Genomic DNA, 13579 nt, shown 5'->3' with positions numbered 1-13579 from the left:
TTATCATGTGACAAGCAAATGGGCATTCACACTGTTGAGGAAGGTACTGGGGACACTGGGAGACACGGTCCATACTGCCCACTGGAAGGGCGTGAAAGCCACGAGCAAGCAGTATGAATTGCTTGGGCAGGTTTCCCACAGCTCCTGGCTTTCCTTGGTGCTCCAGGTATGTGCGGGGAGTGAAGAGATTCACCAGATTGCAACAGAGTGCATCCTTTTTAGGATCTGTCCTTTGGGGAAGCACGAAGCCAGTGCACATATGCAAATCAACTATACTGTGTATGTATATTCAGACTAGCGATGGGAGAGAGGAAGAGGTTTATCCTGGGGTGGAGACAGCTGCCGTAGATGAAATAAGGAAGGTAAGACCTGAGTAAAGGCCTTGGTCTGATGAAGTTGTTCACTGCATAAATCATTCTTTGTATGTTAGGTTGCTTAGGGTACTCAAGCTATGTGCTTAAATATTTTGCTGAATCAGAGCCTTGATTTGCTTAAAATCTCTTTTCTTCTTCCTTACACTTCGTGAGTAGACTTAAATTGTACTTTTGCAGTTCCCCCCACACAGCAGGTACAGCCTTGGGACTCTGTGACTCTGATAATTGCTGGGATCTGGGAGACCAGACACGTACTTTTCCGTTAGTTGTTGTTACATGCCTTTGTGGGACCCAAGGTCAGCTTGAGGTGAAGGTACTGAAGCAACAAAGAAGTAAAGTGTTTATGGTTTGCTAGGCCATATTTAGGGCAAAACTGCGCTTCAGTGCTGTCTGGCCTTGAGCCCGTGGCAAATAACTCTCAAACTGTGCCCAGACTAATTCAGAATATGTCTGGGGCATCCTGTACAATCCTTTGACTCCTTTAGTCTTAACAGATCTTCAAGGATCCTGCAACATTTTTTACAGTGATGGCTATAACTTGTATTAAAAGCAAAAAAGGAATGTAAAGAAGAGTTGTTCCGCTAGACTTAGTGTCCACCTCGGAAGAAATTTTGGTGCAGAAGAAGTGATCTTATTGATGGACACCTAACTCCCAGTGAACTTGACGGGAGCTGAGGGCTTCAGCACCTCTCAGGATTGAGCTATGGGTTTTGTGCGGGAATCTTACAAATCTGCTGCTGCATGTGTTCTTTTAAATAGATATGCAAAGGCAAGACAAACAAGCAGTTCTAGCATTGCTCCTCTTTCCTAGAGATGGATCAAGCTGATTGTGCTGATCAGAAAACTGTCTGATGATGGCAAAAGCCAGATCCATTTTAGATATTTTTGATATTTTTTTGTTTTAGAATTTTCAGTTAGTTGTTTGATTTTTTTTTTTTTTTAAATGGTCTAGAGCCTAGCACTATTTTACTTCCAAACTCATCTGTCCCACGGTTTTTTCTTTTTTTTTCCTTTTCCCAAAAGACGTGGCTTAGGAGCATAATGAGAACTAGGACTTTGAAATATCTGAGTATTAGTTCAGTAGCATGAAAAAGATTTATTTCCCTCCCCCTTCCCCCATGCTTGGGTCTCCTTTGCAATGCCTGTTGCACTGTTAATTGTTTAACCTGTATTTAGATAACCTATGCTCCTTTAAAAGTATTTGTCCTTGCAAAGAAATCTTCAGGTCACCTATGTCCTCAGACAAGCTGCACAGTCGGGCACAGGGGATATCTGGGGAAGAGGAGGCAGGCTTACAGAGACAAGCTCTGGGATAAATTCACCATTTTGTTTGCAGCACGGTATAACTTGTCCTGTTGTGGATTCACAAGATTGTTCTCTTTTTTTATGTGTTAGTTGTGGAAATCTGTTAATTCTGATCTTGAATTATTTTTAAATGGAAGTTTCATTTATGATGATGTTACCCCAAGAGGGTGACTAAAATGTGTGGGCTTGAACAGGTACGGTGTATAGACTATCTGGCTCTCATGTCCTTCCTTTTCTGATTGTATCAAACATTTTGCTTTGAAAAGCATGAACTTGGTCATGTGGAAGAATCCCTGAAATTACTTACCTCACATTGATTTAAGGAATCGGAAGATGCTACTTCATGCAACTGTGGAACTGTGGAGTTAACACCAGTGAAATGAATAGCAGACAACCATACCGTTTCTGAGTTCAGCCTTCTGACAGCTTGCTGTCGGTCTTGTAGAGATCATACGCTAGACAGGCTTTGGTAATAAAAGAGGTTGAATAGAAGTTCACAGTCCATGGAAACCAACAGTGTGATTGGGGGACTACTGTCATGCCTCCACCATCCCTTGTCTATTCTGGCTCCTTCTTCGGTTTCTCCAAGAATGTTCTGGAGTATTGTGTTATGCATGTAGTTTGCGCCATGGCAGTACTTTGGATGCAACTGGAAGGTAATTTGTTTGCTGTAAGCATTTGAAGGGCTTTTGCCTTACAGCAGTTAGACAAGATTTTAGTCTGTTGGTTTTGAAGTCATAAACAGAACTCATATCCTACCGGTTCCCTAATGATGAAGGAAAGCAGAGGCTGTGCTGGACAGCTGCAGCTCCTTCGCAGAGCACAGGAATGCTTTCCTGTCCCAAATGCCCCTTCACTAGGCAGGCAGGGTGGCACTAGTGCACTTCACTAGCTTGCTACAACTTGTACCCATCCAAGGATGAATCAGGGCAAGACTTTCCCCAGGAGACCGTTTCTAGTGTCGCATATGCAGTTTAAAGACCTAGTGAGTAGTGAACGAGTAGGTATGGTGCATATGCAACAACACTGGATATGTTGCTTTGCTGCTTCTTAGTTTGAAACACAAGAGGTTCCTGCATTTCTTTTCTACCCTGATTTGCAGGAGTTCTTGAGGAGGCACAGCTCTAATAATCTGCTGCGTCTGCTTTTTATCATTAGCTTCCTCTCCTGTCCAGATACAAAGCAGATTGGGAATGTTTTCAAAGGGTAAAGATTTATCAGCACAACTCCCAGACAAGTCAATTAGAGGCTGCCTGACTAAATCTTCATAACACGCTTTGAAAATGTAGCTCCTGCTGTCTGTGAGGACAGTTGCAGGAAGAATGTAGCTCAGCTTTTCCATGTGAGAGACAGGAGTAGGCACTGCCAGCTAAGTAGTTTAGCTCTCAGGCTCTTAGCACCTTCATTAAGACTTTTGCACAAACAGAGGAATGCTGCCCCCCCCCCCCGCCCCCCAAGTGATGAGGTTACTGCTTTGCCAGTGTTTACCCTCTTGGGCTAAAGCGGGATTAAATTGGATGGACCTGAAGAGGAGGAAGCCATGTAGATCATACACTGGGGCAGGAAGGCTGTTTGACGGTGATGACAGCATTTCATCCATGAAATAATTTGTGCTCTAAAGTCCAGTTAAACTTGCCAATAATTTTGTATTGAGAAAATTAATTGCATCCATTGCCTGTGTTTTACTCAACAACTTCCCCAGAGACCCTGCATGCCAAATCTCCTCAGGAGCGTGTCATTTAGTGTCTTTGCATTCAAATTTAAGTTGGAGTTGTGCAAAGGGAGAGACAGAAATTATGGAAGAAAAATATTCTAAAGGCAAACTGGAATTGGTGTATGCACTTATGCTTCAGAATGATCCCATTTTTTTCCCCAGCCTGTTCTAGACACATACAATTTGAGCAGCATTTTTTGTATATATTTTTCCATGAATTTTTGTACAGATTTCTTCACTCCTGCATCCCTCACTAGCTAGGCGTTGTCCACAGTGTTCATTTCTGCAGAAGAAAATGTCTTTCTGGCAGGAATGCGATGGGGTGGTTTAAAAGACTGCAGTAAAGATTTACGTGCTTATCGTTTTTATTTTGATGAAATTAATAAACAGAGAGCTGGAAGTCCTCTTATCACACAACCTGAGCAGCAGAAGTACAAAACTTCTTCAGTCTGCAATGAAAATATATGTGATCGGGCAGAGTTGAGCCATGGGAGAAGCTACCTCTCTTTCTCTCTCTGTCTCTACAGAAATGTGTCTCCTTCCCTTCTCTTGCTCATCCCTCTCTCAAAGCTCTGATGAAAGCTCATGCCAGTTCTTGCTTTCCTCCAGCTGTTTTAGCCCGCACCAGCATCCTTACCTGGCTGACTTGAGGGCAGGTAGAGTGATGGCGTTTGCCTGATTTGACTTTGCCAGTGCTGTTGCTCTCCTGCTCTCATCCAGTGCCTTTTTTGTTACCCTTCTTCCCTGTCCTCTGCTTGACCTCCCAGCGTGATCCAGTTCCCGCTGGTGGCTGGGAGCCTGACAGCTGGCCAGGGCAGGCAGCCCCGGCGAGGGCCCTGCGCTGCCTGCACTGCCTGCTTGCATCCAGACAGCCGGTGCTCTCGCTGCTTGAGAGAGCAATCCTTCCTGGCTGACCAGCCCGGCTGAAATGCAAGGAAGCGGATCGTTTTCCTCACTGCTAGCTCTTTCAGGTTTAACTGGTGCCCTGAGCATCTTTTACTTCTTATCGTTAACGGGAGTCGGTTTGTTCTTCTCATGACTGTTTGCAAAAACAAGGCCGATGACAGAGTCCCCAGCAGCCCTTAGCAGCTTGGGTAACAGGCAAAGGTTTGACCTCCTTCATGAGGCACAGGTTACTCTGTGAGCCTGCAGAGCTGAACAGGTTACTGGCTAGGTTGCAGATCAAGTTTTTACCAACTTCAAACAGATTTCACCATGTGAATTTCCTACGTATTTGAAACATTGCCCTGGCCAACAAGAACTGGGCAGGCAGGCCCAGCATGGAAGAGCACAGCATGTGCTTTAAGTGAGCAATTGCGGTCCAAAATCAATTTGCTACGTCAGGCTTCATCCTGTGAGTTAGCAGGCGTCGGTGTAGCGCTTTCAGCAGCGTGAACAAATTCAAGTAGTAGGGGAGTGGTTTGGTGCATGAAATACTTTCGTTTGTTGGAAGCAGTGGTATGTAACCCACCTCCGCTTTGCTTGGCCACTTGTCTGAGTTCAGCTCCAACTCGGCTGTTGGAAGGCTGTCCTGCGCTCCCCGCCATCTCTGCGTGACACCTGCAGCAAGTGTCATTAAGAGGCCACTGTGGAGCTGACGGACTTCAGACACTGGTCACAAGATGTGGTTGTACCTCAGGCAGTGGCACCCTTTGGCACTGTTGACTTTTTAATGGCAGTCTCAGAAGTGGTACAGCAAGGAGGGATGTGCAAGAAACGAGGAATCTTTTCAAATGTTGAAGCCAAATTGCTGGCATGCAAATGGCAATACTGATTATTGCTTATTGATCTCAGATGAGATGGTTAGGGCCATTACATCTTTGCTTAGGAGAGCTGTCACATCAAATCCAATTGCTTAGTGTCACTTCACAGGAACCCCTGGGACACTTGCTAAGTTGTCGATTGGAGTTGAGTGCAGCACAAGAAGTTAAGGAGCGAGCTTGAGTCGGTTGTCAGGGTGCAGGCTGGATGGCTGAATTGGGGTGGTATTTGGCAGAGCTCGTGGTGAGCACTCCCTGTCAGAGGTGGGGGTGTGGGGGTGTGGGGTGTGTCAAGATCTGTCTGGAGAAGTTCAAGGAGAGCAAGGGAGAAGAAAGGTGGGGCAAGCTCAGAAACAGCTGGAAGAAGATGTGCTAAGCCAGACGGAGATGACGGGAGGGAGAGTAGAAGTCCAGCGGGAAGGGCCAAGACTGAGCCATTGCCCTGGAAGGGAACTGAGGCCTGAGAGAACACGGACAGTTGGTGGGCCAGACTGTGATTCAATGTGAGGAATGGAAAAGACCAATTTTTATTTTTAACAGAAAGAGACACAGAAAAGCAGTGTGGAGAATTTGTGTAAACGTGCATCTTCTCTGAGGAAGATGGACTTTGGGCTTTGGCGGGTTTCTCTGCTTTTTCACGGAGACCTATGGAGGAGCAAGGTACATCCCAGCACAGCTGGGGAACGAGCATGCTGGACCTCTCAGTTGTGGCCCTTGCCTCGTATTGAAGTGGCTGGAGCTGCATTAACAAGAGAAAAGTCGGTAGCAACATGTCTGCTATGTAGCTGGTACATGAAAGCATCTGTAAAAGTGACCCCAGCCTCCTCACCTGTGGCCTCACAGGCCATCTGGCCACCGAGTGGAAGCAGACCTGTGTGAGATACTGCGGATCATGCTCAGCCTCTACAGGCAGAAAGACAATTTAACCTCTTGGCTCCCCCTCCCCCCCCTTTTTTTTTTAATAGAGCAGTGAAAGGACTAGGCCCCTGCCACAGCCCTGGTCACTCCCCGTGGGTGACTGGAACAGCCGCCCACCGAAGGCAGTGCGACGGTGGAGGATGGGCCAGCGAGTGGCTCGGCTGTTGCTATAACAACAGCACCTTGGTCTCATTTCTTTTGAAAAATGAATTGCTGCTGGTGGGATGAATCAGAGCAGCTTCTCCCCGCAGATGAAAGCCCTGCCGACAGCCTCAGCACTCTCTTGAGTATGTATTGGGTCTGTCGTGGCATGTCCGAGCAGCTCTGCTGAAAATTTCAGGATGGGTTGGATTAGACCATTCGGGTCCACATGTGTTTGCGTGCACAGCCTCTGTCCCCCCGCCTCTCCCCTAATCAAGGGTCACTTAAAAAGTCAACCCGACAAAGTTTGACCTTTTCTTGCTCCGCAACTAGACTTTCTCCAAAGGTATATAAAGAATAGCGAGTCCTGCTTTACTCTCTTCTGCTTTGGGGTAGAAACCTGCTGTGAAATGCAGGTCTATCAGACAAATATTTTGTGTGAATCAAGCTAAAGGCCTATGAAACTGGCAAGGGTTTTATTTTATTTTAATATTTTTGATTTATTTTCATATCTTCCTTTTATTTTTATTTTATGCATCAAGACTCCTCTGCTCCTAGACATAAATCTCTAAGCTGCTGCTAATATCTTCACGATGCATTCTGTAAATCACATGCACAAGCTATATACTACTTCTTAGAAGGAGAGGGAAGACACTTTACAGGAGAATATTTTACTTCAGACATTGTTTTTACAGAGGTAAGGGGAAATGCTGGGATTTTAGTCTAAGACACTGTGCAGTCCTGGTGGTTGTAAACTGTTTGCCAGTATATGGTCAGTGTTTGATATTCAAGCCATCCAATAGTTGATGTGGTGATTGGGAATGAAATCACAATATGAACGTTTGCACTGAAATAATTTGATAAGAATATTTCTGTGTTGTACGCCAAAAATAAGAGATGCATCTGTCGTTATGGCTCCCAACCCTTCTAAAATGCCGGAAGGCTTCCCCACCTGCAAAGGTTGTATCCAGCATGTTGCATTCAAATAAACCTTTCATGTTATGTTTCTGTCTACCTGCAGTTGTTCAATGAGCAAAGAAAATAAAAAGAGTAGGTTGTTTTAGTGCCTTTTAACCCCCCAAATCCTAAAACCTCTGAAGGAGAATAATGTGGAGCTACAAACTTAGAATAGGCTTCATTTTGTTTTCCTTTGCAGCAAGGCACGATTTCTGTATGTTTGATATTTGATGGAAAATAGTTTCCGTGTTAAAGCTGCTTTTTGTTGTAATGGATGATAAACACAATTATTAATATTTATATACTGGGCCTGCTTTTACTTTCACTAAAGTCACTGTATATTTGTACAGGGGGACATCCAAGTTTCAGCACATGATGAAATCTTTAGGAGCTGATATTTTTAGGGCTGGTTATTTGCCACTAGATAGTTTTGATTCTTTCGGTAAATGTGCATGTACAAATAAGGTGATGGATTCAGGATAAATTAGTAAACAATGTGAAACCTGAAAGTGTGAAATGATGTGAAAGTGTATCACTCTTACTGATATTCTGTAAGGGATACCTTCAAACTGTTATGAAGTATGTGGAGTCAGTTCTCTTGTATTTCTCATGAGATAATCGCTCTCACTAATCCCTGACTTGTCATTAAGACAAATTAATTTTTTTCCCATCTCTTCATTGTATGAACTTTTCTTCACAACTAGAAGCCTGTCACCAGGTCCTTTGGTATGACTGTCTTACTGTAGCCCAGCATTTGGCCAATACGAACTTGGGGCAAAGGGCCATTGCAATTTTTGGACGTTTCTTTGAAACCTGTTTTTGCTTGCACATGCCCTTGAGTCACTTGCCATTCGGTGACTGTTTTTCTGATGTGGAAGGTAAAGAGGGTTAGTGACTTTGTAGTGAGATGGCTTAGGAGCTGAAGTGGGTGATTTCAGCTGTAAATTGTGTGAGTGGCCCATTAGGGACAACATTTAAATATGCTATTTTAAGCCATTATATCAACTGTGTTACTGACCACCTGCACTTGAGGCCAGATTGTGCTCTTTCTTTTCTTGCTTTGAAGAAAGGAAACTTGGAAGCGACTGTGCTCCCGTGCTTGTGAAGCGGTGCCATTGCCACATCTGTATCATCCTTTCCTCGTCTCTGGGGTCTGAACCAGGGTTATATAAAGATCAGTGAAATAAGTTCAGTGGCTCAGCTGTAGTCTTCTGCCACACACCAGTTACACCGGTCAAAAAGCAGCAGGGAGCTGTAATGCCATACGGTGGTGTTCAGCTTAACATAGGGTTTTAGGAGAGGGAAGCAGCGGAGGTGAGAGCCGTATCATAAGCCTCCTTGTGGGATCTGATTTTTCTCCTTCACACTAGTCCTCGGTGTTGACTTACCTTCCGCATCGCTGTTAACTGGCACAGATGGGGTAATTACCACCCCTGGGCAAGCGCCTTTTGCTGGAGCTTGCTGCTGTTGTGGCACGGAGAGATGAAAAGGTGATCCCTCTGCTGTGAGGCTCTACGCTCTGCAGCCCGGTGTGCTCCTGCAGACCACGGCTGATTGACATGACTGCGCAGGGCTTTGAGAGAGGGCCAGTGCGGTGTGTGCCCCACCTACATCTGCTGCCACGTGCAGGACCCCATTCCTGGGCATCTGCAGAGCTCACGGGGGCAAGAGCTGCTGCGGTCGGGCGAGGGGAGAGGAGTGGGAGCCCAGTGATGGGAACTCCACACGCGCAGCAGGGAGGCCCAAAACATGTTCACAGCTTTCCTGACCCCTGGCTTGCCGCAGCTGGGTTCCCCATCGCAGCCTGCGGCACAGGGAGAGGAACTTCGCAGTGCAAACCACTGGCCTTGCTGTTCCCTGACCCCCAGAAACCAGGGGTGGGGAAAGACTCAGGGTAAGGACAGCTCCTGTGGAGCTGCGCCGGCATCTTGCACCAAAGGAGGAGCCCGGCCGAGCAGCAGCCCGTGTGGCAGAGGCTGCGGTCGCAGAGCAGCCGATCTCTGTGCGGCACCACAGAAGCCGAGAGGAGAAGGAATTTCAGCCTGTGGGAAGCTTGGCACGCACTGGCTTTGTGCAGGGGGAACAGGCAGCAAAGTTTCGGGCATGTATGCCAACAGGGACCCACTAGTGACTCTTAGCCACGTGTGAATCATTTTCCCACATAAAAAAGCTCTTCTGCTCCAGTGCAAATCAAGTTGTTGATGGTCTGCTTCAGGACTCATAGACTTACCTTTCTGCTTTGTTATAAAGGTCACATCTCTGCAGAGGACCAGCACGTAGCTTAGTGTCCCACGTGTGTTCAGCTGGGACTGCAGCAATGGGTGCATTGGCCGTGTCCTTCTGCGGTGCATGCTGAAGGGGCCACGCAGGCCTGAAGGGCGAGAGAAGGGTGCAGCCTTCTCAGAAGTGCTCCTTCTAAAACGGGGATGAGATATGGATTTGCTTGCCTGTCTTACACGTGGGATGAAAGGGAACTAGCCCTCTGGGATGGGAGAAATAAATGGGATCTGGATTGTGGGAAGAAAGAAGGTTGAGGACCTCTAGGTTAGGGAAGGGGTGGGAGCTGCATGTCTGGGATTTTCATACCAGTAAAAATACTTTAAAAATTGATAAAATCTTTCAGTATTTTCTCTTCTATTGTTCTAATATCAAGGATGCAAGTGTGTCCTGAAGGCGTTCGCTAGAGCTGTGACCTCTTTGCTTCCTCCCCTCCCCACTATTGTTTTTTGCCTTAGCCGAAGAGGGATGCTTTTTTTAGCCTGGTACATAAGCGGAGGACTTAACGTTTTGTGTGATAGGAGAGGACCGTAGGTTGTTACAGTGCTTTGCTATGCTTCTTTTAACTTGAATTAAAGCTTATATTAATACACTTTTTTTTTTAATAACATTCTTACATTCTAATTTAATTACTTTCCTGGAGACTTGTCTTGCTATCATTTCTGTTAGTTATTTATCTTTTACGTTAGCTCCCAGCACACAAGTTATTTCCTTTTTTTCATTATTTGATTGAGTTAACATCATGCAAAGTGCCTTCTATTTTTTAGGGTGGATATATTTTTTTCCTCACTTAAAACTGATTCTCAGTATGTTTTGTAGCCAAGAACAGAGGGCTAATCAAATGAAACTATGTTAATGAATTTTCTCAAAAAATTTTGGTGTCAACAACACATGTTTCAATACAAGTAGTCAATCAATTGTATTGCAGGTATTTTTCAAGAAGCTTCTAGAAACTGCCAACAAAAAGATTTTCAGAGTAAATAGTAAATTTTAGTGATTCCATTTTTTTGGTCCAATTTAAGACTCCTCACTCTGTTAGGCACTGTTTAAGTCTCATCACTGTGTTAGGCACCAAAAACTTGAATTAGTCAACTTGCTTCATAAAATTCTGGTAGCTCAGAGAGCACAGACGTATTTTACAGTTCTGCTCTCCTATTCAGGAGCAGGTTTGGCTTGGGGTTTTTTGGGGTTTTTTTGTTTGTTTTTTAGACTATATTCTCAAGTTGATCGAGGCATAAGAATGAAATCAGAGAAACTTCCTAATCAGAGTTTTAAAAACATCTTGTTACCAGTAGGCTTGATGAGGAGTATCTGTCACAAGGCTCGCCAGCACTTTTTTTTGTCTCTGCAACTGGCTAAATTTTTTTTTCTCTTGTTTTTCTTTAAGCTTCAAGAGACGGTCAAAAGGAAGTTGGAAGGCGCACGTTCACCTCTCAATGGAGAACAGCAGAATGGAGTTTGTGATGGGAGCTTTTCTCCGACCAGCAAGCGGATACGAAAGGATGTACCAGGCATCGAGGCAATCAACAGCTTGCCCAATAATTTGCCTTTGCCCGCTGTTTCTCCTCTTCACCAGCTTGACATGAAAGCTCCCCTGCCCCTGCAGAACAGTGGAACTCATGGCAGTGGTCTAGAAGACTTGGGTAAAAACGGTGGGCTTTCTGAGATAAAGCTCCCCGTTAATGGTTGCAACGAACTAGAAGATAGTTTTAACATCCTGCAGAACAAGGAGCTAAAGCAAGAGCCTTTGGATGACCCCGGCTGCATAGACACTTCTGAAACATCTCTTTCAAATCAGAACAAGCTCTTCTCGGACATTAACCTGAATGATCAAGAGTGGCAGGAGCTAATAGATGAACTAGCGAACACTGTTCCAGAAGATGATATACAAGATTTGTTCAACGAAGACTTTGAAGAGAAGAAGGATCCGGAATTTCCCAGGCCTGCCACAGAGACTCAAGAGAGTGCAAGCGTGAAAAGTGATCCATCTCACTCTCCATTTGCTCATGTCCCATTAGGGTCTCCCCAGGTGAGGCCTTCTTCTTCTGGTCCTCCATTTTCAAACGTCTCCACAGCCTCTAGCATAGCTTCTGCATCCAGCGCCCCACCAGCCCCAATCCCTGCTGGCTCACCAGCAAACTGTGTTGTTCAGTCACCTCAAACTCCCAGCCAGGCCCATACTCCAGGCCAGACGCAGGCACGGTCTGGAAATGGCTATCTTATGAATCCAGCAGCAGCAACTGTGGCAGGATCAGGGCCTGGGCCTGTGAATATGCCAAGTGCTGACTTGTCTCCTGCTGAACAGCTCAAGCAAATGGCAGCCCAGCAGCAGCAAAGAGCTAAGCTCATGCAGCAGAAGCAGCAGCAGCATCCAAATCAACCCTCAAGCTGGTCACCTGTGGGCCCTCCATCTAGTCCATATGGAGGACCCTTCAGTGCAGACAAACCAAATAGTCCAATGATGTATCCCCAAGCCTTTAACAACCAAAACCCAATAGTGCCTCCTATGGCAAACAATCCACAGAAGACCACAATTAATAACTACCTCCCACAAAATCACATGAATATGATCAGTCAGCAGCCAAATAACCTGGGCACAAACTCCTTAAGCAAACAGCCCAATATGCTTTCTTATGGCAACACCAAACCTCTGACCCACTTCAATGCTGACCTGAGTCAGAGGATGACCCCACCAATGGCAAATCCCAGCAAGAACCCCATGATGCCATACATCCAGCAGCAGCAGTCCCAGCAGCCGCAGATGCAAGCTCAGATAGCGCACCTGAGCGAGGAACAGAAACGCATGCTCATCATGAAGCAGAAAGGAATGATGAATCAGCCCATGGGATATGCAACACTTCCTTCCCTTGGTCAGGTAAGCGTGAGTGCATGATATACGGGCAACCAAAGAGAGGCTGATACAAAGGCTTAGTAATTCTTTGTACAGTCTCCTCCTCTTTCTCCTGGGAAGTATGGAACGTCATTACAGATGATTCTTGGACTTTTAACGTGGTATCGGAGCTTGATTGTTTTAAGAAATGATTGAAATGGTGTTGTGTTATGCTTCAGAAATGTTGTTAAATGGCTGTTTTTCTGAACTAGCGCCCTTTCCCTGTGCTTCTCTGATGAATGCTTAGGGGCACTCTGGGAAGTTTTGGGTCGGAAGTCACTCCTCCTTGGAGGGTTTGTTTCCTTTTTTTCATAATGTAAGACTCGATGCTTTTGGATCCCAAACCACTGCATGGCTTAGTTTCCACAGTGTAGTTAGCATTGTAACACAAAGACAGAATGGTTGGCCCCTTCTTCTTGGGGCAGGGATCCAGCCAGCTTTGAATGGCATATTTGGCATTTTGGCTCAGGGAACAAAGGACGGACGTTTTGGGTGCTGAGTGCCTTTGGCTTCTACTGGAAGAAGTAAGCACAACTGAATGCTTTTAGTGGTGCTTGAACCGTGCGTGAAATGAGATGGTTTATTCCATGACTTTGAAGCAGTCTTTGGTAACCTGGAGTATTTTATTGTTATGAATCTGTAGAGTCTTTCAGCAAGAGGCTAAAACCATATTGGCTTGAGTGACTTGGCATCACTCTCTCACATGTATTCCATGCTAACCTCTGGAGCGGCAGCTGCCAGGCTTGGGGAATGCTTTGGAATGAATTAATAACTGATTTGAATAATGGTTATAGTAATGCCCTGTTGCCTCCTAAGTCAGCTGGGTATTCTTAGTCGCACAGCCCCTGTAAAGATCTGCATGCTGATATCATGGAAAGGCTTGAGAATAAGTTTTCTGAATGTTGTTTTGAAAGAATAATCAGTTCACAAAGTAGGTGATGACTTCACAGAAGTTATGTACCACCAAAACATGTCAGGAATTCTGATACAATAGAATTGTTGGTTGATAGATTTAGCATAACAGCTTTTTACCAAATTAGCTGTTTCCACACCACCTACAAGGAGTACTTCCTTCTGAGCATGGTTTAACTGTGAATCACACTGTAATGCATGTAGAAATACAGCAAAATTTGTCATTTCTTCAGCCTGTGGAATTTGGGGATCTACCAATAGGAGGAGTAGCAGCTTTACCAGGTCAGACCCCATCACGTTATTGAAAATTAATTGCAAAACAAAAAGAAAT

General features: G+C 45.2%; 1 protein-coding gene across 1 annotated transcript in view; it reads left to right on the top strand.

The window, feature by feature from the left end:
• The window catches only part of MAML3 (mastermind like transcriptional coactivator 3), a 252041-nt gene that overhangs the window by 150254 nt on the left and 88208 nt on the right, over positions 1 to 13579 (top strand). The window contains exon 2 of the mRNA XM_075708946.1: positions 10834 to 12321. Within this exon, the coding sequence (XP_075565061.1) occupies positions 10834 to 12321 (1488 nt within the window). The remainder of the gene's footprint in view (positions 1 to 10833; positions 12322 to 13579) is intronic.

This window comes from Pelecanus crispus, chromosome 4 (genome assembly GCF_030463565.1).
Source record: "Pelecanus crispus isolate bPelCri1 chromosome 4, bPelCri1.pri, whole genome shotgun sequence".
Classification (NCBI taxonomy): domain Eukaryota; kingdom Metazoa; phylum Chordata; class Aves; order Pelecaniformes; family Pelecanidae; genus Pelecanus; species Pelecanus crispus.
Note: the sequence above shows the minus strand (reverse complement) of the source record. Positions and strands in the feature narration are given on the sequence as shown.